Source organism: Gadus chalcogrammus, chromosome 2 (genome assembly GCF_026213295.1).
Source record: "Gadus chalcogrammus isolate NIFS_2021 chromosome 2, NIFS_Gcha_1.0, whole genome shotgun sequence".
NCBI lineage: Eukaryota > Metazoa > Chordata > Actinopteri > Gadiformes > Gadidae > Gadus > Gadus chalcogrammus.
This window is the reverse complement of record NC_079413.1, coordinates 14,402,103-14,428,862: the sequence shown is the minus strand read 5'-3', so window position 1 is coordinate 14,428,862 and position 26,760 is coordinate 14,402,103. Positions and strand designations below refer to the sequence as shown.

Sequence of the window (26,760 nt, the reverse complement as noted above, 5' to 3'; positions counted from 1 at the left end):
GGGACATAATTAACGTGCACTATTTATTTATTAAAACAAAGTGCTTCAAGTAACAAAATGAAGAAACTAACACTTAAAGGTTGGGTATGGAATTCTCTTTTTTGGCCATTTTTGCAAAATTACTTGAAATCTTTATCGTAACCCACTTACAGCCACTGAATTAGAAGTACTGACATGAAAATTAAACAAGTCAATCATCTGTGGAACGGGCAGGGCTCGAAAAAATCCAGCCAATGATTTCCAGAACCACCGAGTGGCATTGGACAGTAAGTACGTCAATCAAACGGTCGTACTGCACTACCCCTCCCCCGCGTGTGACCCCTTCGTGCACGTACTCAAATATCTTGACCCAGAGCAAGCTGCTGTTTTTTGTCATCCTGCGGTAGCTACTAGAGCTAGCCAACTAGCTAATGCCTCCCTCTCGCGCATCTGTGTTCGCGCTCGTGCATGATTGCGCGTCCATGTACTTGGAATGGGTGGAGTCAGAGTCAGCGTGGAAGGAGAGGGGGTAGGATCATTTGAGTTGTGTGTTTTCAAAATCTGCTGGCGTTTCACAAATCCCATACCCAACCTTTAATCAGTTGGTCGTCTTGAAGAGTGTGGAGGGGTTAGCACAATCCAACAGGTTTATCAAACAGATTATCAAAATTACAGTAGCATTATGTCTGGATTACACTAACCAGAAAACCCGGTAGGATATTCATTTCCAGTTTGGTTGGGAAATGTGCCAATGTGATCAGTTCACAGTCGCATCTGAACCGGTTTTTAAAAACCGGCGCTTTTGAATTTTTGACTGAGTTTTTCATCGGGAAATAGGCCCAAACGTGAATTCCAATATATTGTTTTTTAGAGTGGATGACAAATGGTCCAGGTTATATCATTGCAGAACTTTCAAACGGTTTCTCGGTTCCGGGATAAGGGGACCTGCAAGTCTGGGAGACAGATTAAGAGTGAGAGAGTGAGAGAGAGAGAGAGATAGAGAAAGAGAGAGAGATCGATCTGACGGTAACATCAACCCACATGTGACCAAGTTAAATATACAAAAACTAATTTCAGGGTGGGCCCTATGACGATAATATTAATAAAAAATAAAAAAGTTAACAAAACCAAAAGAAAAAAACAAAGAACATTTCACATTTCCTCTTCCTCTTTGCTGTAACCTGAAAAGAGAACGACGGGCCGCGCAGCAGAGTTTTGTCAGATTCGTTTCCATGACGATTTGTAAGCCATGTTTCTCTCGTCTTCGTCGGTGGTCCGAATGAACGTAGCAGGAGAAGATCCGCACTCAGTCATCCAAAATTAAAAAATAAAACAATTATTTTCAAAATGTATAAAATAGGGACGATGGTAGAGGTGAGACTATTTATAAAAGGACAGATAATGTTGTTTTTTTTGTCGTTTTTTTTTTTACATAACTAGAGAAGGGGGGAGGGGGGGGAGCTGGGTATAAATTTCCATCAGTCAAAGGTTTAGGGAGAAAGACATTTTTAACTTATATCAAGTACATGGCATAGATCATACATGAGGGGTCAAGGCAGCACAATTTTTAAACCTATAACTACTCAGTAATCATTCGCATCTAGTTCTCAATGGTGCCCCCCGGCCCCGCTTCCACATCGGAGTTTGGGGGGGGGAGGGGGGGCGTTGTTGGGGAGGAGGGGGGGGAGGTCCAAAGTCGGCTGGCAAAGGAAAAATAAAACAAAAGATAAAATAAAATAAAAAAATAATTAAACTCTCCCAGCCTGGACCCTGGGGAGGGGGGTGGTGGGGGGGATGAGGGAGGTGGGAGTCATGAGGAAAGGGCGGGGCGGCAACGCTTGGGGCGGTGCTGGAGGGGCTGGCTCAGGGCTTTCATTGGTTGTAGAGGGAGCGCTGCTCCCACGGCATGCCCTGGATGGTGCGTGCCACAGGGGAGGGCTTGAGCGTGGGGGCCCCGTTCGGATGGAGCCCGTGGCTGATGGGGTTGATGGTGGTGAGGGGCCGCTGTGGGGCCAGAGAGAAGGCGTCCTGGTGCTTGGGCTAGAGAAAGAGAAAGAGAGAGCAAGGGAGATATAAAGAGGAAGAGATACGGATAAAGAGATGGAGAGAAAGACCGTAGACATTTATTGAGGGGAATAAAAAGACAACATCAATAAATGAGGAAGACTTTTGAGCAGGTCATGGAGAAAACGACAACACAGTGACACTTTTAAACCAACGTTCCAGTCGAAGCCTCTGCAAGGAGTTCCGGATGTTTTACAGCTGGGATGGCTGTTACACTATCGAGGCAAAAACAGGAGTTTTAAAGCTAGGGAGGGCGATTTATTTTAACCCTTTTTTTGTTGTCATATTTGTTGAAATTCTCTGACTGTGCCCTCCTGTCACACAACCAGAATCTTAACAAGGCTAGGTAGGCCTATTGCTACACCTAACAAGCTTCTCTTGTTAGTATTTTTGCACAGTGGTTTTGGAGGGAGGCCTGAATGATACTTCCAATATCTAGCTTACTCAAGCTGGTTACAATTGCCTTCCCTAGCTATAATTTCCTGCTTGTGCAAAAGAAAGATCATTTTAATACATGATTAGAAGGGGTTGGAGAATGTCGTGCTATGAAATACTGCAATCTTAAAACGTTTGCCATGATACCACGTCTAGAGATTTTAGCTGCTTTTTTTAAACTGCCCAGGGATCACCTCTCTTTACCACATTCCCTGAATAACTGAAAGGCCATTGTGTTTTTTCAGGTAACCCGGCTAGAGTTGGACTGTGGATTGCCCCCGCTTGTTTTAGAAGTTTTTATTTCCCTGTTGCAGGAAATTCGCCAACCAAGGTTTTTAGATCTCTTATTAGATCAAAATATATGAAAACAATTATGATCGATTATTATTATTATGAATAAAAATGAAGTATTATCGTCATCATTATTATACCAATCAATGCAATAAGGGCTCTTCTGATTGTTTGGAGGCATCCATCTTGCCCGTCAATCACATATAGCTAAGCTCCACCACCACTGCTTCTAGGTCCCCCCTCTCAATGGCCAAGGAGTCCCTTAGCCTCCTTCCCAACTCTGGGAAGGACAGTTCTTTTTGGCATGTTTATTGCCTACAGCAGCCTCTATAAGCAGTTTCATTAAGCATTTCGCTCCACTCAACCAATTTTTTGTTGGAACCCCCGTGTGTGCTCTTCCATCGTGAGCCTAGCGAGTCCTCACACCCCTGATATTCGGTGGATAACTCTATCCACACGTAGTCTAATGGCTGTCAGAAACGGCTTCATCAGTTTGCAGGATTTGCCTTCTGCAGCTGGAACATTGGAGAAAATAAAAAAAGTATATTTTACCTGCAGCAGTTAAGAGCGATGCATAATTAAATAATGGAGTTGGAATATTGGAGAGCAATGGATTCCTTGCAGAGACTTTACAGACGGAAAGAAGTTCAATGGGAACACTCTGAAGTGTTACCCGGCAGACAGAACCATTGAAACAGGGAAACATGCCATAGTACTGCACAACAAATATACTACTCAGGAACGGAAAACCAACAACACAAATACAATATTACCGGGATAAACAAGACAAATGCATTTCCAACAACTTGGTTTGATTTGAAATAGGAAAAATAGAATATCTTTAAAAAGTCTACAGATATTCTATTCTTAGTTGTTGTGCATGCAAATACAAAAACATGCATATAAACGTGCAACACTACTTGAATTTAAAGGTTAGTCTGAAAGCCGGCGCCAGGGTTAGCGATGTTAGTCATCGGTACCAGAGAGATGGCCAAGGAGAACCGCAAACATATTCATCATTCTGCCCTTTTTGTAGCTGTAAACCAATGCATTTTCTATACCTCTCCGTTTTATGAAGAGCCTTTTATGTGTGTTTCAGTGTTATGAACATTCAAAGAAAAATCTTGCCGCTTCTCAAAAGAAAAAGGTTAAATCCATAAAACAACATAATAATAGCCTTGAATGCATTGAAGAACAGTACAGCACAAAGCACAGACCATGGCTCTACTGATGGCATGGCACTATCAATCTAACAACTAGTCGAACAAAGGGCTCTGACAGAGCAGGGTTAGGGCAAAGGTCCCAAAGACTGAAGAAGGTGTAGGCAGACTAGTCTATGTCCGTGTGGAAGGGGGTTAGTATGGCGGACAGCTTAGGGAGGAAGGACGGCAGCCCAGCGGGCCGTTGACGGGAGCGCGGGGGGGGGGGGGGGGGGGGGGGGGGGGGGGAGTGTGGGTGAAGGCGGCTCTCTCTCCTACCATGGGATGGCTGGCGTTCAGTCTAGTGTATGCAGATCCCATGTCCTTTACCTCAGGCACCAGGGGCTGGAGCAGAGAGTAGGAGGAGGTGTTGGACGAGGAAGGGTGTTTGCTTGAGGAGCTGCTCCTCATGTTCTGCTGGCCCCCCTGGCTCTGTGAGGAGGATGAGCTGGAGCGCCCCTGGGGGGGGGGGGGGGGGGGGGAAAGAGAGAGAGAGAGATGATAAAATAAACTTATAAAATTGATAAAAAAGGTAGTACAAGATGTTTTATTAAAAGGAGATTAGGAATAAGCACATTTTATCATTCCAGTTTATTAGTCTAGAGTCAACAGGCATGAAAACGGGTCAGGGGTGAAAAAGGTGAGAAGGATATTATCCCTCTAGTGGGGTCCGGGGTATCCATGCAACTAACGATTATTTTAATAATCGATTAATCGATGAATCGGATAGAAAAAAATAAAAATAAAATTGGAATTGCCGCATCTTTATTCAAAAACTGAATTATTACTTCAAATTCACAGTGCAGACTGAAATGTAAAAACACCAGGTTATTGCTCCAACGTCCCGGAACTATTAAAAGTAATATTAAATAATAAAAAGATTAAAAAAACATAACTGGGATAACACAAAAAAGAAACATACAATGTATGATATACTTTTATATGTATATAAGGGATGTCCATGGTTAACCGGTCAAACCTATTGATACCATTTTCGAGACTCCTTGAAATAGAACTTGTAATATTGCTTTAATTGCTGATAAGATGATGATAGTTCAGGATAGGACATTAAACAGGTCATAATTAATTCTATCTTTACTATATATTTTATATTACTGGGAAAGTAATATAATTTTTTTTTTGGTCTTCACCAACATCTCAATATTTTATTTTTTATTTTCTGCTGCATTTGAACGCATCAATCGTTTTTCTGAGCCGACCTGAACACATCACATTTGACACTGTTTGTGACCATTGGTTAGTTGTTTTTTATAAGCTAACTATCTATATCCTGCCGATTTTAACATGGATTTAAAAACTGCATTACTTTTTTTAACTGACGGGACTTTCTACACCGTCCGGTTGTGTGATTACTACCGCTGCTTTGAATGACTGTTGATGCACGCGGTGCCGACTCCGAGCCCGTCTGCACAACGTCTGCAGCAGCAGCAGCTGACAGAATTTTCGGTTGGACCACTAGACGGATACTGAGTTGAAGGAGTTTTTTTTTAACCTAAAGACAGTGAAGGTACAACACTTTTATGTAGGCCTACAGTCCAGTTTTAAGATATGACAAATACAAGCTGTGGTCGCTCACACTGAAGCTCGCTGTGGGCGTGCATGAACCGTGAACCAACCTGTCGGCGGCTGGCTGTAAACAGTGCTGCGCCTATGAGTAACTTATTAATCGCGCGACACAACGACATTTAGTAATCGATTTTTTTCGATTTTATCGATTCGTTGTTGCAGCCCTAGTTAAAATGGTATTTTCAATCACTCGTATTACTGCAATACCTTACTGCGTCCGTATCTCTGCCTATGTACACAAATATATTGTATTCGTGTGCAGCACTTTGGTCAACTACTGTTGTTTTAAATGTGCTATATAAATAAACTTGACTTGACTATGGCCTATAGCCTACTTATTTTGGAGCGCCTGGTCCTCTACCAATGCTACCGCGACAACAGCTTTCCGGGTCCATGTTTTCCTCCAACGACCGAGCGAAATAATAAAACGCTTGAAGTGTGGGCGTGGCGTCAGATCCGAGATCCGAGTCGGTTCGCAGAGAATACTCGAACGCAGCATAAGTACAGCACTTTACGGAGGACTATAAACTGGCCGGCCTCTGAACCTACCCCCCCCCCCCCCCCATAAATATTTTTTCATCGAATCTACACGATTCACGGAGGTCACCTATTTTGGTTTCAAAACGGCGAATTTCGCCGAAAGGTGAGTGATTTTCATGCCTGAGTCAAGCCCTTAATAAATGATGCATTCAGTTTTTCGATGGAGGCATTTAAAAAGTGTACGAGCAAAGCTATTGCCATAACGTATTCTAAGTTATGCACACTTTTCTTTGTACATTTCAAACTAGGGCTGGGCGATATGGACCAAAACTCATATCTCGATATTTTTTGTTTGAATGGCGATATACGATATTATAACGATATTTTGAACAAAACAGGTAAAGTGTGTAGTTTTAACTCCGCGCCACAAGTATTCACTATCAACCATTTATCTAGTGTTTTGTTTTTTTTTGCTCAATGAAGCACAGCTGTGCTTTGAGAACAGATATGTAAGGGATAATGTAAAGAACGCCGGTCATTATCGGGAAAATAAGCCCCGACAGGGCGAACAGGACACCGACCTGAAGGGGCTTATTTTCAATAATGACAACATCGTTCTATACATTATCCCGCTTACTACACGGCTACTTGCCTAAACGAAAAAATAACTTCATGGTGTGTCTTTTTACAATTTATTTGTAACCAGCATTCGTAGTGTTGATCAGCAGAGAAATAGTCTGCCAAAGACGCTGACGTCGCATAGCAACCGAAGACGCTGGAGTTGACAAGTTACCGGACTATTTGCAGAGTGATACCAAAGACGTCATTAGAGACAAAAAATCCTGTTTTCCTTGACAGCCTCTTCTATAATATGAATGATTTTAGCTTGTGTGTGCCCGTGCCCGCGATAAATCACACACAAGCTAAAATCATTCAAATTAATGTGCTTTATTTTTATCTTGCACTATTGGAGCACGTACTACTCTCTTGTGCTCCGCCTCTGACTACAAGATGGTTAGTGTTACAACTTTCTGCTGTCGGCTCCCAGACACGTTCCCTCCAGGGCCGATGATCTCTCAGGGGCAACACACCCTTCAGTTTGACCGGCAGTGGGTCTGCTTATAGGTCGGAATATGGTCAGAATGAAGCGGCCAACGATTCTTGCCGGGTACTTTATTCTTTTACTCACAACCGGACTCGCTCATTACTTCACTAAACTGACATGCACGCTACCGCTCGCTCTTCCACCGCCCGCTCTTCCACTGTGCACTCTTCCACACACACACACACACACACACACACACACACACACACACACACACACACACACACACACACACACACACACACACACACACACACACACACACACACACACACACACACACACACACACACACACACACACACACCAGATACTTTCTCGTGTGAACGAGATACTTTCTTGTGCGCACCCGATACTTTCTCGTGCTCACGAGAAACGTTAAAAACATTATTTTCAACCCATGTCCCTTTACGGGTTCAGTACTCTCTACCACCGTGCCATGTTTTTGTTCAAAGTTTGTTGTGATGCGAAACGTCCGTGGGTGGGAGAACGCTACGTACATATAAGGGGCGGGATTGAGCAGCTGAACATGGTTTGTAGGCTCAGAGAGCAGCGGTCGGCTTTATAAAATAGCGCTCGCAAGGCAACATCAAAATAATATATAATATACCGGTATGGCGATATTGTCTCAACTACATATCGCTTTCAAAAATATACCGGTATAATTTTAAAACCGGTATATCCCCCAGCCCTATTTCAAACCAAACAAAAAGTTGTCAGTTCTAATCCTTGTACCTGGTGGGGGTCCGAGATGGATTGGCTGACCACGCCCCCTGACTGGGACATGGGGGACACACAATGAGAGGCCATGGGCTCCTGCTGGGAGTGGCCGCCGTGCTGCTGCTGCATCATGGGAGTAGTGTTGCTGTTCTGATGCTGCTGCTGCTGTTGCTGCTGCTGCTGTTGTTGTTGCTGTTGTTGTTGTTGTTGTTGTTGATTTTGTTGCTGCTGCTGCGCTCGCTGGCGCCGCTGGGCGGAGTAGTTAGTTCGACGACCGCCCGGCTGTAGGGGGGAGGGAGGGGGGGTACCGGGGTGTGAGGGATGGGGGAAGGCAGATGGGGGAAGGAGAGGAGAGGCAAGGGAGGGGAGGGATGGATAGGAACAAAGAGTTGAATTGAGGGCGTTATAGTTGGTAGCTTGTGTGGTCGTATTGTAGGTGCGACATAAATGCGAGGTATGCCTTCTGGGGTGTCCCTGAAGAGAGTGACATGGAACGAGCGAGAGAGAGAGAGAGAGAGAGAGAGAGAGGCGTGTAACGTGATGACGACGGCGACGATGGGGGACGCTTGAGTCCCTGAGTTGATGTGTTTTAGGTTTGATTCTGGCAGACAAAACTCAAGACTCCGGACTCAAAGACCCATCTGTCTGAGACAGCTATTCTACTAGCATGGAGAGGTGGAGTGAATACGTTGCACGTGCACACGCACACACATACACACGCGCGCACACAAACGGACCACAGTTACACACGACCGTATACCTTTGTTCTAACCTAACCTCCTACCATGGACTTTATTTGACTGAAATGTACTCTATGCTATCCCTGAACACTACGGGCTAACGAAGAGTGTTTTTATTATTCGCTTTCTCACACACTTAACATGTTTCCACCGTTGTCCTCTGTGTTTGACTCACCGAGGCCCCACGGCTCTACGAACCGGCTTGATGCCGAAGCAATTAGTCCACTGACAGACAAGGATGTTGGGTTTTGGTCAATGCAGCCAATGGAAATAAAAGATTTGTTGCGTTTGGCTTCCGGATATCAACTAATTGGCAAAATCCTTTCGGCCTCTGGTCACATCATACTAGTAAGTTTTCAATTATTCATGCTATTATATATTCAAAGGGAATTAACCAAGACTAGGTATGGATACATTTGGGTGGGATTGTTTTGAAATACAACTGCATAGGTTTTTCCTGCTGTTTTTCCCTATCCCGCCCATACTGCCACACAGTCTAACCACAGAGGGCAGGGCGACAGAGAAAATGCCAATTACTTGAAATGATCATTACAGCAGCATTAGGTCTTTGAATATATATATAAATAGTAAGGCATAATGCTTCTGCAGCCAAGCCTTATGGTTCCAACTTTTATTTATGAAACTTTAAATCGTACAATTGATTATCGCTTCAAAAGTGGAAAGCACATTCACCGTGCCGTAATTTAAGCCAAACGAACCGTATGTGCAAAAAAACGTGTTTATCCCTTGAATCAGGATGGTCCAACCGATGGTCTTAGAGGTGGGGGGGGGCGCTCTTGAAAAGAGACTCCACCTGATTTCAACACCCTGAAAACTAAATAACCCTACAGAACAAACGTCATCATGACCTATTGTTCTCCTGCCTCGGATTTCCCTGTAATCCGTGATAGTTACAACCATGCCAGACACACACACACACACACACACACACACACACCGACCCACGGACAAACAGCCATGCTCACACCAACCTGGTTTTTGGCAGCGGCACTGCAGCGGTGCTGGGCCAGGTCCAGCATGGTTCGGTAGCTCTTAAAGCAGGACGGGCAGTTGAACCGGTTCTTATGAACCCACACAACACGCACACGTGAATAATACACACACAAACACACACACACACAAATTCAGATTACTAGCCCGGTAAGGCATATATATCCGAGGACGTTGCGATTGTTCCCTGCTACCCTGAATCGGGTCTAACCCTCTTCCTGTTCTAGCCCTGACGCCAGTATATCATGTCCTCACACGGGCTTCTAATCAAAACTAAACCTGCGTATCCAACGGTGGGTCGGAGGAGACGATAACCAGCTAATCATATGCCACCATTCATTCACAAAGCGATTGATACCACTATGCCAAACGCACAGACACAGCCACCTGGCACTCACACACACACCACTACACAGCTCCAAAATTGACAAGCTGCTTTCAAGCCTATTGTTTAACAACCAGACTCTGTATTATCCAATTGATGGTGGATTCCACAGATCAATGGCTGATTGAGTGGCGCCTGTTGTAGAGTTACTTAATTCCGAATGATTAAGTACTGCTCCACTCCAAACATTACAAGTCGCTCATTTGTTGTGTGATACAGCCACGGCTAATTACAGATGCAAGAAGAGGAGAATTTGGTTGAAATCAAATTAGGCGTTTCCGTACTGTCTATAGCTTGCTTACCCAACAAGCTGGATCCGGGAGGCCAATTGAAAATTGGTGAAAAAAAAAAAATGAAGGAAAAAAAAAAAAAAAGAGTGTTGATTCTTATTGTCAAAGCAATAAGCGTAGTGAATTAACTCATAAGAGTTCATGGTTCGACCTGTATCGGATGAACACTGATCCTCCGGACCAGATGGTGTCGGATCAGAATCTTGGCATCAGCTCCTTGTTTATTTTGGATCACGTGTGTTTACAGAAGAACACACACACACACACACACACACACACACACACACACACACACACACACACACACACACACACACACACACACACACACACACACACACACACACACACACACACACACACACACACACACACACACACACGCACACACACACGCACACACACACGCACACACACACGCACACGCACGCCCCTTGCTGCGTTAACAGTGGCCAAACTGTTTTCAATGCGACCAGTCAACACAGAAGAAACATCACCCGTGCTTATGACACTTTGACGAGCGTCGTAAGGACAGCGTCCAGTTCGCCCGGTGAGTTGTCAGCAACATTCATAGCAATCATTCTGCCACTCAACTGACAATGGTGGGGTTGGCGCTTGTGAAACAAATCGGCTAGCTCGTTGACGAAACCAAGTTGCTACCCAAGTAAATGTCATGCAAAGTTGGATAGTCAATAAACCAGGGTTGAATTTGAATAGAATGTGCCCCTCCTGTTAAAATAACACAGACAACCATTACATGGCTAGCTGGCTAACACGGTAGCCTCCGGGTGCTAGCAGAGCCAAGGCAGTACACAGCATCTGACCTTGCTCATGTGGTTGAAAAAGGGATTTGGATCTACCAAAACGAGGCATTACCAATTACACACACACGGCCCGGATTATTGGTATCGGCTCTTTGTAAATTGCATATTCTCCAACGCCAATACTAGCCTGGTATTGCTGGAATTGGTTCAGTTGCAGTGCAATTTGAGAAAAACGTAACCTACTTAATTATGGCGAGAATGTTGTCAACTGCATAAACATTGATTGCTGATGGTTCACTTTCTTTTAGGACCAACACAATTCTCCCTACACATGTGATTAATCACCAATAATAGGAATCTATGTATTATCTCTAGAATGAATCATTTCAGAACATTAATCCAAGTATAATTACAGAACATGCAGATAAATAAATATATCCATTTTGAATCACAATTAAACAGTATAACTACTTTAACCACAACACTAAATTGTGTCCTTCATTTGCAAGCGGAGACCGGTATATCGCCTTCACCCCTCCATGTAAAAATCAGTTATGACGGTTTCCCTTCCCCCTAGCATTAGATTATTAGGATTTTTTGATAACACGTCATCTTGATTCAGTTGATTTAGAAAAAGGTTCATTATATGAAATAAAGTAAATCAGCTTTTATTTTCCCTATATTTTACATAGACTAAATTACATTTAGACAATGGGTCCTTAATTTTGCCAGGCTACAGGGGCCCTTCACTGGTATAGTCAAGAACTTAAAACATAGTGGAAATACAAATGGGGCCTTCCCAAATCAAGAAATGGAGATCACAATTTGTGATGGTCAATGACTCCAGAACAGAATAGAAGGGGGAAGATTTGAATCCCAGATCAGCCTTATATTCATAAAGCCAACTCAGCTGAAGAGGAGGCGAAACCCCAGCAGCTGGCTACAACCAAAGCACATCACAGGTTTAGCTTGGCCACAACCATGCACCACACACACACACACACAAACAGAAAAGAAACACACCTTCCCACCCACCTGGCCTGACGCCGCGTTGCAGCGGTGTTGGGCGAGCTCGAGCATAGTGCGGAAGCTCTTGCAGCACGACGGACAGTCGAAGCGGTTGGGCCCGTCGTCATGGATCTTCTGATGGTTGCGCAGGTAGCGCGCCAGGCGGAAGGCCTTGCCGCACAGCTCGCACGCGTACCGCTTCTGGCCGTGGATGCGCATGTGGTTGCGCAGCGACATGTAGTTGTTGTAGGGTTTGCTGCAGAAGTCGCATCTGGGGTGACAAGGAAACGGATTGTTATTCATTTTTTTTGTAATTTAGTTTGTTTCCAAAAAGAAACGGGCCACCGCAAGACAATAACAAATGAATTATAAATTATAATATCGTAGTACCAACATTGTAATGCTAAAACCAAAAAGGTTGTATGCATGGAGACAAACAATATCATATCTTGTAAAATGATGTCATACCATCGATTTTGGGAGGATTAAGACTATAACTTTGGCATACTTAATACCCAAGGAAGACTGGAACGACAAGGGCGCACAATTTCACCGAGATATATTCTAGTCTTCAAGCATTTAGTCTCTACGCCACAGCGATGTTCTGATGACCAAGGCAATAGAGCCGGCCTTTGGACAACAATGGATGCCTACGGCTGCAATGCTGCTAACCAGACAATGCTTTGTTTCATTGGGGGTGGGGGAAAAAATATAAATGGTTGGCCTTCTCCATTAAACAGCTGATCATCTGGAAGGACACTGAATGAGAACACATTGAAATCACTTGCTCCAATGCACACAAATGCACAAAAACAACTTGAAAGTCACCTGTTTTTCAAAGCATGAATTAAATAAAAATATATTGCCTTTTAATTTATATAAATAATCTGGGACAGCTACAGTCACGCCTTCCACAGACCTACTGAGAGCTCAGTAGGTCAAGCCACTGAACCGTGCGATGGACGGGGGTCTCACCGGAAGTCCCCGGTCCTGTGGGTGAGCTTGTGGTTCAGCAGGGAGCTGGCGTGCTTGTAGGCGCAGCTACACAGGTCGCAGGCATAGGGCCTCTCGTCTGATTCAAGCTCAGCCGCCGCGATGTCCGCCGCTGTGATGCCCGTGGACGCCACCGCCGCCCGGGAGTCCAGGGTGATGCTGGAGGCGGAGAGCGAGGCCGAGGACGAAGGCAGCTGGTCGCACCAACTGATGGTCGAACTCGGCTGTCGCAAGAGATAAGAGAATGGAGGTTTGATATTGTGTCGTTTTTTTTTGGGTAGCAATGGATGTGTAAATATGCCCAAATCAAATTAGATTATTATTATATTGGTGTGAAAGTAGTGGAATAATTTTGATACGCCTAGTATTTAAAAAGGGTCATATATTTCCCATTACTGTTAAGACGATTCTGCTAGACAAGCCGTTTATTAAAAAAAAAATATTGAACAAAAACACTCAACACTCACAAATAAACTTAATTATGAAAATATGGGGACACCTTAGATACCTTTTCACACATAAGACATCGTACAAATAAGCACAACGTTCAGCTCACAAAAATAACGACGGGTAAAGCAGAGGAAAATTGCCATGGATGTATTTAACTTCAGATCTGTATTAATTATTGTGCTGCGTGAGTGGCATTTATAATCTTCCTTGAAGAAGCCCAGCCAGGGTCGTCACAAAGGGGTCTTTCAGATGCCCATACGGGGCGTGTTCCGCTTCAGTTTCCGGTGGAACAACTCGTCATGTTTACTTTTCACCAGTCGATAAAATTATGCGGGCCACTCAGTCAACCGCATCTCATATATTCAGTGATAAAACATGTTATTTAAGCGGATGTACAATTACTTTCATCAATGTCCTAACCCACATACATCAATTCATACGCCATCTAAAGAAAACTTATTGTGTGCCTTGTTGTGAAAACGCTGCCTTTGGTGAGGCTGGCAGAGCTATGGCTATCGTTCGACTCGGCTAGTAGATGCTCAGATACATTTCTAGTTCTCAAATAATCTCCACCAATTTAATTTATTTGTGATGACATATTAATATCCGATCGTCGTGATATAAGTATTAATTCAACAACTGCGGGATCAACCGCATAGTAAGCGTAAGTGGTCCAGAATGGGCTAGCTGGTAGCTAGACCAGGCCTCACATAGCATGACAACTGGCAGCAATGTTAGCATGCTGCTAACTTTTTTTTTTTTTATGCAATCCTTTTGTAAACACAGAGTAACCGGTGTTGCCACACTGCGTCGGAAAACAGTAATGGCAGTTTCAGACGGCAAATACCCATAACCCGCATATGCCTATTGGTCAAATGAAGATATCTAGCAGCTTAAAATAGCTATTTAGTTGCTTAGCTCGCTAGCTAATGGTAGCAGAATCAGGCTCTTACTCCGGAGTCATTGGGATCCTTTTTCCAGAACAATTGAGAGCAGTGTCCAAAAGACTCTGCCGATGTCACATAATTTCCTCCGTTTCTGTCCTGAAAGTCTCCATGCGTACTCCCGGCATTTGTCCTGGCGTACATGCTTGCTTTACGGTTTGTTTTACTTTTTTTGATTGTAAAGAAATAGGGCCGCTTTGTGGGGACCTTCTTCCGAAAAGAAAATATTTCTTCTTTGTAGTGATTGTTTTGGCGGCGGCTGTATCTACGGGTCTAGCACATTACCGCCGCCTACCGGCCTGGAATATGAAATATAAACTGATGTATTTGGCATGAAGGCCTATATAGCAAAATAAAAAATGAAATCGAATGACTATGTTTATGACATCACAGAGAATATTTTATTGGTTGTGTTTTGAATGGGAATTTATTTGAAAGGACGTATGGAAACTGCAAAAGTAACACTAATAATAAATTCAAATCCAATACACTTGTTTCGCTGTACATCGTGTTAAAATAACCTCTTTGTTCACTAGTACACTCAGTACTAGGGTAAAATTACTATAGGCTTAGGCCTTGTCATTGGCCTTAGTGAGAAGGGCTTTCAAATAATAAGTGTATTTCATGCACTCTAGCGGTAAAAAGAGATGAATTGGTCTTTAACTGGGGTTTTCTTGTCCCTGGTTGCAGATATATGGATTCTCATTATATTTTCCCATATGATGAACAAAATGTAGAGGCTACATGTAGTAGTACTAAATCTTCAAGTCATGTATCTTGAGGTAAAAAAATACGAAATACATTTTCTTTTTAATAAAAAAGTTTTCCTTGCTTTATTTCGCAACATCCCACACATATTCTACACGTTTATTTGCTCTCTCGGTTAAACAACTTTTTTTCCTCTTCTTTCCAGGTGAGATGGATATGGGCTGACAGATTGTTTGAGGTGATTAATTAACTTCATCTTACTGGGGCGGAAAACAATTACATGGGAACATTGTACATATATAGCCTCTCTATTACATTTCTGGGGGGTTATTTTCCCAATTGTTAGCACACAGTGTCAGGCCTTTGTCAGTCCACAGAGATGTAAACCACAGTTGACACCCATTGGAAAAACATTTGCATTCGTAATCATAACTTGTGCATCATTTTCCTTTGACTTGAAAAATCCACAATACATCATCTCAGTGCTTCCATTTGTTTTAATGTTTAATTTCTGAATCACACCGGAAATCTTGAATTCAGTCCTTCTTTCAATCAAACAGTGGCATGCATGTGTTTTTAACATGTTTCTAACATGTCACATTTAAATGTTTTGGAGATATCCGAATATCTCAAGACGTTCCCTCACTCAAAGGCTCACTGTATAAGTTTGAAGCCTGACGTGTGTGAAACCAGGAAATCCAGTCTCAATTTCAAAGCAAATTAAACTCACTGGATGATAATTATGAATTTGATTTAGTATCAATTCAATATTGTTCTGCTTATGAATGTGTTCATACACTTTTTCTCTCGTCCTCTTTTGTTTGGCTGTGCACTGCAAGCACACAGACCCAATATGATTACTGTCACAAAGTTAATCTCTTTGGCAACCTCATGAAACCCTGCTTACGTCCCCCTTCTCTCTTCCTCCCCTCCCCTGGTTCCATCGGTCTGCTACATTAGGAAGCAAAGCCAGCATGCCCCCCTGGTGGTTGGGTTCATGGTTCATAAAAAAAGGCCTCAGGAATTAATTCAACAGAAATGTTTGATGAGATCCTGAAGTAAATCAGTCAATAACCCTGTATATATATATATATATATATATATAATATTTGTTATTGAAATATAATTTTTAATTTGTCCATTTAACTTTAAACACTTATGTGGTGCTTAAAGTGGAACCTTTTTATTTGTCAATCATATAATGAAGGATTCTGATCAGGAGTGCGTATAACCAGCAGGGGGCACTGTTGGTCTCTTTCTCTCCCCCATGTTCCTTCTAGGAACTTCATTTCTTAAATGTTGCATCTTTTAACAGCACAGCCATTCCCGCTTCTAGACCTAGTACAAGCATGTACATTAGCATACAAAAAATAAAAACAAGACACATCTTTCCATACACTATACACAAAGCGGTGAAGACACCAGTATAAAATTGGTTTTTGATCTCTTTTTTTTTCTCCAAAGCGCATTGTATTAAATGACTGTGTCTAGACAGATAGACACTTGAAACTTGTGCTGTTAGTTTTGAGTGCATATTAGTGGGTCTGCTTGGTGAACCGATTGATATATTTTCGTAATCTGGGAGGCTTTCTTTGTCCCTTAACCTATGGTTTGAGTGCAGGGTGTGTTGGCTATGAGCTAACAGAAAGCGCGCCTGGACGGATCAGCAGAGTCTGACCGTTCTGCATGGCGCTTTTTAACATCAACGGCGTCCTCCCTACTAGAGTTCCTGTTTTGCTTCTATGTGTAGGAGGTGGACATATTAAGAGAATCACATGGTACACTGCCATGCAACAACCACGAGTGGACACACCCCAGGACCTGTCTTAAGAAATGCTAAAGGACTCCTCTAGACCGTTTGAGGCATGCAACATGGGCACTTTTAGAAGCAACAGAGACAGGTTTTATCCTACCGGATGTGTAAGGAAAGATAATTTTTGAATCTCAGAATAAAAAGGTTTAGGGTTCAATGCCAAAAATACCCATTATGTATCCTAATAAATCTCTCGGATTAGAGCCAACAGTATCTTTAAATACATTGTGTTCTAAAAGTGGTTGAATACAATCTGTCCGCCCTGAAGGTATGATAGGGCTACCGAAAAAACGATTGAACAGATGGTAATAAGTGTCTGCCTGCTTGTTAAATCTGGCAGCAGACGGTTTCCCCTAACGTCTCAGAGTGAGATGGGATCTGCAAACATCCTGACGCAATGTTGCTCCGATCCGTTGCTTCACAAAAGACACCCATCTAACATTCCCCCAAGTATGCACACACACACACACGCACACGCATGCACACACACATACACTCTCTCTGACTAGTTCTCTCACACACACACTCTCTCTCTCATGCTCCCTCACACACAAGCACACACACACGATAGAACATTTCATTTACACTTACAATGAACACGTATAATACACATCCCTCCTCCTAAAAGTGGTTCTTGATTGCCAAGTGGTATTTTGTATTTCATCCCGTTCCAGTCCTCTGTGATTAAAAACCTCTCCAAACGTGGTCCCCTTCAGGTCCTCTTCATACGCACAGCAAATCGTCTCTTTCCTTTTCCTTCCCCATCCCATCTTTTCTTGCTCCTAGTTGTCCCATGTCCTGTAACACTGACAGGGAGCTGTCGTAGACATATGGCGTTAGGGTTATTGGACGGCTTACAAGTGGCTTACAAAAGTCATATAGTTGGAATTCATGCCGCATATAAATATTTATTTATTTGATGAATGTAGTTGGTTCAATGACACATTTAATTCAAATACAGACAGGAGGATCTGCTTCATTCTCTATATGCATCAGAGAATGTGTGTGTGTGTGTGTGTATGTGTAGGTGTGTGTGTGTATGTGTGTACATGTGTGTGTGTGTGTGTGTGTGTGTGTGTGTGTGTGTGTGTGTGTGTGTGTGTGTGTGTGTGTGTGTGTGTGTGTGTGTGTGTGTGTGTGTGTGTGTGTGTGTGTGTGTGTTGCTTTACCTGTTAACCTGTTAGAGGGGTTCCGGGTAAGGGTGTCTGGGGTCGTAGGTCATGTCAGGCATGTAGGACTCGTGAAGGTCGGGGTCAAGGGGCAGGGTGTCCAGGGGAAGGTCTGTGTAGCCGTACGTCGGGTAGGAGCCATCGAGCTCTGGGAGAGGGCACACAGAGAACAAGATATATGAGAGAGAAATATGAGAGATATATGAGAGAGAGAGAGAGAGAGAGAGAGAGAGAGAGAGAGAGAGAGAGAGAGAGAGAGAGAGAGAGAGAGAGAGAGAGAGAGAGAGAGAATTAAGATAATTATTTAAAGACTACCCAACGACCCAACAGGGGCTATTGTTAAACGGCACATTCATTTGGACTTAGATTCCTAGTCTTAGACAAACTTTAATTGAATTCTCTCTGCGTTTCATAACCACCGCTACACATAATGAGTTATTAAGTGCAGCATAATTGATGTCTGGGTCATTACCTTTCAGCAATTTCTCTTTAGGAAATGTGTGTGTTGGTGTGTGTGTGTTCTGGCCTGATGGGTGGACAATGTGTGCTTGTCTCTTAGATGGAGCGTATAGATTCTATACGCGATGGTGGCCAGCTCCAGGTTCATGATCAATGTACTATACAGTATAGTATCTATAGAACATTGAATCATGAACTCCATTATGAGGCTGCACACCATGACCTCTCTGCCAGTAATTACAGGCAGCAAGACTGAGAGCAGATAGTATAGAGGCCGACAGACAGGCAGAAGGTAAATGGTAAATGGACTGCATTTATATAGCGCTTTTATACAAAGTGCTTTAGAATATTGCCTGACATTCACCCATTCATGTACACACCGACGGCGGAGTCAACCATGTGAGGCGACAGCCAGCTCGTCGGGAGCAGTTTAGTTTAGGTGCTTGCTCAGACATCTCGACACCCAGATAGGAGGAGCCTAACACTAACTAGCAACCTTGCGGTTACCAGCCAACCCACTCTACCTCCTGAGCTATTGCCGAACGACTGATAGCAGATAGTTAGACAGACAGATGATGACAGCAGATAATGTAGCTAGAGAGATAGACCAACATACCTCCAGACAGACAAACAGACAAATAGTTAGACAGACAGAAAATATATATGCAGCCCGCCTTAACGACCCTCAACGTCCGCTTAGCCATGATGGGAAACTCATACGCACTGACTACCCTGCTTGCTCTCGGTCGTTGACGTTACCATGACAACAGCGACGTTTTGTCTGTAAGTCGCTGAAAGTTTTTTCCTCTTAGTCAATAACATTATGTTAGGCGAAAACCGACACATTTATTAATATCTTTGAAAGCAAGGCTGGAGAATATTGGGCAGACAAACACCATTGTTTTGATATTTGTGTGGATGTAATACCTATGACATGACAGCAGACAATTCCTTCAGCCAATGACTATCCATGGCAGCTATGTTTATTTTCTCGCGTAAAGATAAACAAAATACCTGTCATTCATTGTTCTTCATCCCCTTTGTAGAGTAAGCTTACAAACGCTCCAGAATATTGGTTATTCTGTCTCGTATTTATGTGTTATATATGCATGTATGTGAGTGTTAACTTTTTGTTTATGAAGTAGAACAAAAAAATTACTCGAAATTGACAATTGTCACAGACATGCACATGATTGTTCAAAGTTTGGGAATCACTGGTCTAGACAGATGGACAGACAAACCTACAGACAGACACCCAGAGAGACAAGCCAGGGTGACGGCCATTATATGTAGTGTAGATAGACAGACGGACAGACAGACAGGTTGATGGAGACATCCCAGATATTACCATACATCCATACATTATACAGCACCTTCAACTAACCTCCATTAGAATTCCTGAAAGCTTTGTCTGTGTGTTGGAACATTGGTACGTGCCAGAATGTCTGCATGATTGTGTGTGTGTGTGTGTGTGTGTGTGTGTGTGTGTGTGTGTGTGTGTGTGTGTGTGTGTGTGTGTGTGTGTGTGTGTGTGTGTGTGTGTTTCCATGTGTGTGTGCGTGGGCTATTGCAGAGGATTAGAGGATCTTGGAAAAAATGACAAGGAGATCACAGCTTTTAATGAGTCTTACACACACACACACACAGACGCGCGCACACACACGCACACACACGCACACATGCACACGCTCACGCACACAAACACACAACAGACATATGCCACAGCATATTGGCTTGGCAGCAGGAGTTCTGTTTGCATGATTGCCTCACACACACATATATCTTAGGTGTTGTGTGTGATGGAACATAATGTTTGTTCGTGCTGGTTGTATGTATTGGTGTTTATGGTGTATGTTACATGTGTGAGTGATACGATTTTTGAACAGAACGACAACAGCAACCTTTTTATTCATACAATCCTACGACACATACATAAATGAATATGATCCTATATGCTTTGACTCACCATCAACTAAAGTGAACAAACTTGGGAGAGAAAAAGTTGGAGAGAGAGAGAGAAAAAGAGTGGGAGAGAGAGAGAGAGAGAGAGAGAGAGAGAGAGAGAGAGAGAGAGAGAGAGAGACTCTAATTCATCATATGAACGTGTAACTGAACCCCCATGTTCAGCTCGAATTTGAAAACCATGAGATTTAAAAAAAATTGTTTTAGGGACGAGGGGTGGAGGCGTGTTATCCCCATGGTAACGACCAATGCCAACTTTGCAATCCTTTCTTTAAATAGTACCGTCGTTGTGTAGGAGTGATATAATCAGCGATGTTGAATATGAAGTGTGCCACACACTGTGTGGGGTAATGCTATAAGTGTCCAAGAAGCTTAACCATCTCTCGAACACACACATTTAAAATCAACCACTGCGCAGACAGAGGTCAACACACACACAGCTCACTGCTGGTGTCCCCCCCTCACGGCTTCGAAGGGCTTGGAAAGGCACTTTCGTTGTCTCCAAGAGAACGCAATTTGGCAGTGATTGGCAAAAGTAGAGGATTTTACACCCGTGTTCTCAAAATGATGATGTTTCAGTTGCAGACACAAAATGGCACTGAAAACTATGTGGAAGATATTGAAAACAAAATTACCTTGTTTAAAACAACAAAAAGATCTCCGATGCACTGCCCCTTTAAGAGAAAGCCTGTGGCTCTAGGAGCCAAATGGCCCCTGGGGCACTTGGCAAAATAAATATGTTGGTGTTGTTAGGTATTAGCAAGGGTCCTTATTAATCTGCATTTGAAGCTTGAGTGTTTACTATTGTTCTGACGGTGTTTGTTTTAAAAACGGAGGCAGGCCTGAATGTGATCTTCACTGTGCTGCAGAACACTGCATGGACCGAAACAAACAAGGCTGGGGACAAAACATAAATCACCACGATGGATTTGATTCGTTTTCCTATTCCATTGCGTCAAACGATGTTGAGTTCTTGGGTCCTTATCGTGCCACTACACCAAAGGAAAATGCTGTACAAGGTTAGCGTGCGCCTTAACCATGGGGATAGCACATCCCCCCTCCTCCCCAAAACCCTCAGCCCTAGAGCAATTTCTTTACTTTTCATAAGTGTTACAATTCGAGCTGAAACAGGGGGTTTGCTTCTAGCTAACTCTTACTAGCTCTTAGTATTAGCAGTGTATTGATTAACACTACCTCACGTAACATTCAACAAGCGATGCACTGAACAGTGTCCACACTTACCGTCTGCCAGGTAGGTGGGCTCCATAGGCATCACATGATGAGCCTGGAGAGGGAGAAAGAAAGAAAGTATCAATTTCTTATCTAAAGAGCGGTCCGGTCCAGCTCTGCTGTTTGAGCATGGCAGTGCCAGGGGCTAGAGGGTTTGATTCCTACTGGGGCCAGGGCATGCCAAGAGTATGTGCATACCATCAGGGGATGGTATGATTGCGAAGCCAGCCTAAATCGCGCAAGCCCACCTCCGGGTTCGTCTCAAGATACGGGGCCGGTTGTAAGCCCCTTGTGGATAACAGCGTCCACTAAATGCTAAATGGAATATCTTTCATGTAGTCCAAACCGACAGGATTGTGTGCGAGCGTGTGGGCGTGCGTGAACTAGTCTGGGCAGATGTCTGTAGGGGAGCACCCAAAGAAAGTGGATAGATGGCAAGGACTATTTGTGTGAGATGAACTAGTGTATAACGTGTGTGAGCATGTGTATATGGGAGAGAGAGAGAGAGAGAGAGAGAGAGAGAGAGAGAGAGAGAGAGAGAGAGAGAGAGAGAATGGATGGTGGGGAGGTGGCTGTGTTTGATATAGGGCCAGCTAGCCTAGGGGAAGACATGACACTGTGATGGAGACACAGAGACACAGGCTGAGAGAAAAAGAAAGAGAGAACTTTATTGCACGATTTATTTTAATGTTACTACGAACAAAAGGTTTTAGCTTATCAAGTGAGAGAGCGGGAGGGAGAAAGAGAGAAAAGGAGAGAGAGAGAGAAAAAGATAGGTTGGTAGGTAGGAGAGAGCCTCTTGTCAGGCCCGTAAAGCATGTCAAAAGGTCCTTTCACAACAACGGACAGGTAGCGAATAAAAGCAAGAAAAAAGCAGATGAAAATGTCGGCGGCAAAGCTATTTTGTTTAACAGCGATGCCACCTGGAAGAACTATTCAACATACAGAGCCTTATGATGACGAGATTGTGCTATTCCTTGCAACAAAATATTCAATGTGTTTAGAGGATTCAAATAAACTCAAAATAATTGTTTTCCCTACCAATCCAAGAGTAAATAAGTGCTGAATGTCTGACCACAGATGAAAGGGATTATGATAACTGGGTGTGCATTCATACAGCCATGTTTTGGAGACGTTTGTTTTTGAGGTTGTAACTAAAATGGGCTATCGCTCTTTAGGAGGAAGTTTGTATAACTTTAGGATACATGTTATCGAAAGCAATCTATATTCACCTGCCGCAGTGGACGTAAACATTGGCTTGAGCTACCAACTGCTATCTAGATGATGAACAATCAATAGATATAACAGATAGCGATAATTATCTATAAATGTGGTTTACCACTGTGGATGCAATAAGAGTACTGTGTTGAGAAACATTAATAGGCTGTTATTTCCGCCATGTCATACCACATATACATCGGTGTGATTGGTTAAAGTGATTTATTCGATGATTAGAGCTTTAAAAACTACCTTGATGCAAATGAAAAGAATGTTGCATTATTGCAATATGGAAATAAATTGATGTGAACAACGTCAAAGGACCTTAAGACAGGGAGGGACCTCTCTCTCTCTCTCTCTCTCTCTCTCTCTCTCTCTCTCTCTCTCTCTCTCTCTCTCTCTCTCTCTCTCTCTCTCTCTCTCTCTCTCTCTCTCTCTCTCTCTCTCTCTCTCTCTCCCATCTACCGCTTTTATTTTTATCCAGCAAAGGTTTACAGAGGGAACAAAATGTTTTCCAGCACCCGCCGATGTTCCCCTCATGACTCGTACAAACTTTCAAGATGCTACTTGCTGAACCCAGGACACCTGCTCATCATGTACCTGCTCTCAACTTATTTTTGCACAATTACTTCTAGGGTAATACCGTGCAGGGAGTGGCGACAATCTGGTGATTCGGAATCGTGAATTTTTGTGTTCGCTAGATCGTGGTCAAAATGACAGCCATGCGAAAAACAAATGAAAATATATTCACAATGGCAATTAAAATGCGATGTGCATTACAGCGATCGCTTCTGCGGAGAAACGAGGGGAAAACAAAACAATCGATCAGAACCACAAATTAGATCGTTATCTACTCTGCCCCATGTCGTTTGGAACAGTAATCCAGTCTTTAGCATCCTCCTAATAATCCACATCTAAAAGATGCGTTCAAAACAAATATCCAAGTACTCTCTGACCCGATTCATCCGTCACTAAATGAAGACAGCGAGCAGAATGCCAGCAGCTGCGGTATGCCGCTCAGTGTTTCAAGGCCAAATGCTTAAATTAACAGTTTTGCTACATTACATGGAAATGAAGAGTTCTCCAAACCCTCACAAAAACAGTTGTGTTACAGTACATGGAGCCATAGTCTGATTGCATAATCATGGTCCTGTTGCCATGCAGTGGCCAGCTATTAGACCTGCTTGTTGTTTCTTTCTTAACTTGTCTGCAGCCCGTGTGGACGTTGCGTCCCTGAACCCGCGTTTTGAAATGTTTTTGCAGGACTTTGGGTGGATGCCTAATAATCACCTTGATTAATGATTCAGGAATATGTTTAATGTTGTGATTTGATCATTTTAATATGTTATCAGATTTTCATAATGCTACCTTGATAATGGTGAAGTGCACACACACACACAGACACCTACGTACATGCACGCCAACACTGACAACACACACACACACACACACACACACACACACACACACACAAACACACACACACACACACACACACACACACACACACGCACACACGCACACACGTACACACGTACACACGTACATGCACATCAACACTGACAACACAAACACCCACACAAACAAGCTCTCACCATTTCCCAGGCCGCGGGGTCATGCTTGAAGAGGGAGTGGGTGAGCTCCACGGAGACCCTCTTCCTGTAGTCGGAGCTCTTGTCCTCCGAGATGCGGAAGAGCACGGCGGCCGCGTAGGTTGCTGGATGGGGGGGTACTCAGGTCAGTAATGCTGGCTACACACTCCAGGATGATTAGCCCCGATCTTGGTTCAGTCCGACACAAGTCAACACAGACTAAATGCCCTCCTTGCTCGGTCGTTTTCTCTGGTAGTGCCCACAAACTGAACCGATTCCCAAGTTTTTTATGCTATGTTTTCACTCCACCGTGCCTGCTCATAGACTTAAGAGATTGAAGGCGGACGGTTCCAATTCTGTGCCAAGATAGTGCCTGCGTTATAAGCAGTGTGATAATCCTGGATTCTGGAGTGCAGAGCGATATTTCAATAAGTCGCCTGGGTAAGGGGTAGGAGTGGGTGTTTTTCTAACCGATCGGAACATTGCAGCTCTCAGGTCCCGGTCGTAAGAACGTCAATAGAACGAGGATGTTGACTGAAGACAACTTTAACCCTTTTCCTGCTGGGACAGTCTGTTGCAGCCGGAAGCAATACCAAAAACTTTGGTCGAGGATTTACCACAGTGTTGCAAACCAATGCAGTTAACGTTCCAAACAATTCCAACTTCTTGCCTCTCGGTCTCTGTCTCCAAGTCTGTGAGCATGCACAGTGGCGTGTCTACACAGAATGACTAGGCTGCAGGACAAAGGAGTTTATAAAAACAAGCCCCCTATTGAAATGCTGCTTTGCACTCAGAATGCAGAGTGAATTCATCACACTGCATGCAACGCATTCACACTATCTTCGAACAGAAATGTAACTGAATTCCTCAGTCTCTCTGTTTCTGTGAGCAAACGGAGACACTAGTGGTTAAGAGTAAACACAGAATCGAAACTTTGGGATTGTTTTTTTTGTGTGGCCGCTATTAGAGAAAGCTTCATAGCCAGGACAGATTGAATGCACTTGCCTGGGGTTGGACAAAAGCAAGATGCAGCTACGGGAGCAAGTGAAAACTCATTTGGGATAAAATGGATGTCAATTGACGGCCAACTGCCCAATTCCAGAATGTGAGTAAACTGCGAGAGAGATGGGGAGAGTTGAAAAATAATTCAGAAGAAGAAAAAGAAGTCTGATTCACATAAAATAAACAAATGTCTTTCATGTACAATAATAACCGTCTCCTAATTAAAAGCTTTTGGATTTTGATTGGTTTAAGATTATTTATATTCTATGGCCGTGCACTTTTTCGTGCCTGCTATTTACTGAGTAAATATGTGAGGGAGATGTAATTGGATTGGATTTTTGTGTGTTTTTGCAAGTGCGGGTGTGAATGCATTTTGGTATGCATGAGTATATCTATATGCATGCATATATGTGTGTGTGTATATGTGTGTGTGTGTGTCTATATATACCTGTGTCTGTGTGTGTGTGTCTGTCTGTATGTATATATACGTGTGTGTATGTGTGTGTGTATATATATATTCGTGTGTGTATGTGTCTATACGTGTGTGTGTCTGTGTGTGTGTGTGTGTGTGTGTGTGTGTGTGTGTGTGTGTGTGTGTGTGTGTGTGTGTGTGTGTGTGTGTGTGTGTGTGTGTGTGTGTGTGTGTGTGTGTGTGTGTGTGTGTGTGCGTGTGTGTGCGACACACCATTTGCGGGTGGATTTGCATGGTGGCGGGTAAATTGTGTCACTTCACCCGCCACTGTGTCGGGTAATACTTTCCAGTCTGGTCTGATCAAATTTGCATATTTAATTCATTCGTCATACGGCGCTGCACAGTTCCACAACCTATACGGTCAACATCCGGCTCCCTTCTTCTACGCCTCTTTTGCTGAACTGCGACTGTCAACATCCGGGATAATATACCGGTAACCATAGAGATAATATGCCGGTATCAACATTCGGTATAGTATGCTAGGCTAATTATTGACATATAAAGAAAGAACTACTAGAGAAAGCAATGTTGCGTTTCCTCACCGGAGGAAAGAGAACAGCTGAGGAGAGTGTAGGCCAGGTACAGGTGGCGGATGATAGTACTTATGTAAGTATGATAGCCAGTGCACTGAAAAAATAATGTTCCTATTGACTTATAATGTTGTTTTATTGTTAATATGTCAATTTGTTC

At 43.3% G+C, this 26,760-nt stretch overlaps 2 protein-coding genes across 6 annotated transcripts in view; both read right to left on the bottom strand.

The window, feature by feature from the left end:
• Positions 1-1,776: 1,776 nt before the first annotated feature.
• LOC130375366 (zinc finger protein 646-like) lies at positions 1,777-14,708 on the bottom strand. Of its 4 annotated transcripts, none has more exons than XM_056582235.1 (7): positions 14,455-14,708; positions 13,034-13,275; positions 12,074-12,329; positions 9,593-9,682; positions 7,876-8,142; positions 4,248-4,427; positions 1,777-2,019 (listed from the first exon to the last, which is right to left on the bottom strand). In XM_056582235.1, exons 1-7 carry the CDS (start codon positions 14,587-14,589, stop codon positions 1,852-1,854), a joined length of 1,338 nt encoding a protein of 445 aa, XP_056438210.1. In that variant the 5' UTR covers positions 14,590-14,708; the 3' UTR covers positions 1,777-1,851. The 4 variants fall into 4 exon arrangements, with proteins under 4 accessions (XP_056438210.1, XP_056438220.1, XP_056438229.1 ...); XM_056582245.1 differs by having other exon boundaries at positions 4,299-4,427; XM_056582254.1 differs by lacking the exon at positions 9,593-9,682 and having other exon boundaries at positions 1,778-2,019.
• Positions 14,709-15,253: 545 nt separating this feature from the next.
• The window catches only part of jupb (junction plakoglobin b), a 73,169-nt gene continuing 61,662 nt past the window's right edge, over positions 15,254-26,760 (bottom strand). For both annotated transcript variants that reach the window (XM_056582187.1, XM_056582198.1), the window contains 4 exons: positions 24,600-24,721; positions 21,799-21,841; positions 18,136-18,283; positions 15,254-17,783 (listed from right to left, as the gene is read on the bottom strand). In XM_056582187.1, coding sequence (XP_056438162.1) covers positions 18,147-18,283; positions 21,799-21,841; positions 24,600-24,721 — 302 coding nt within the window. In that variant the 3' untranslated portion in view covers positions 15,254-17,783; positions 18,136-18,146. The remainder of the gene's footprint in view (positions 17,784-18,135; positions 18,284-21,798; positions 21,842-24,599; positions 24,722-26,760) is intronic.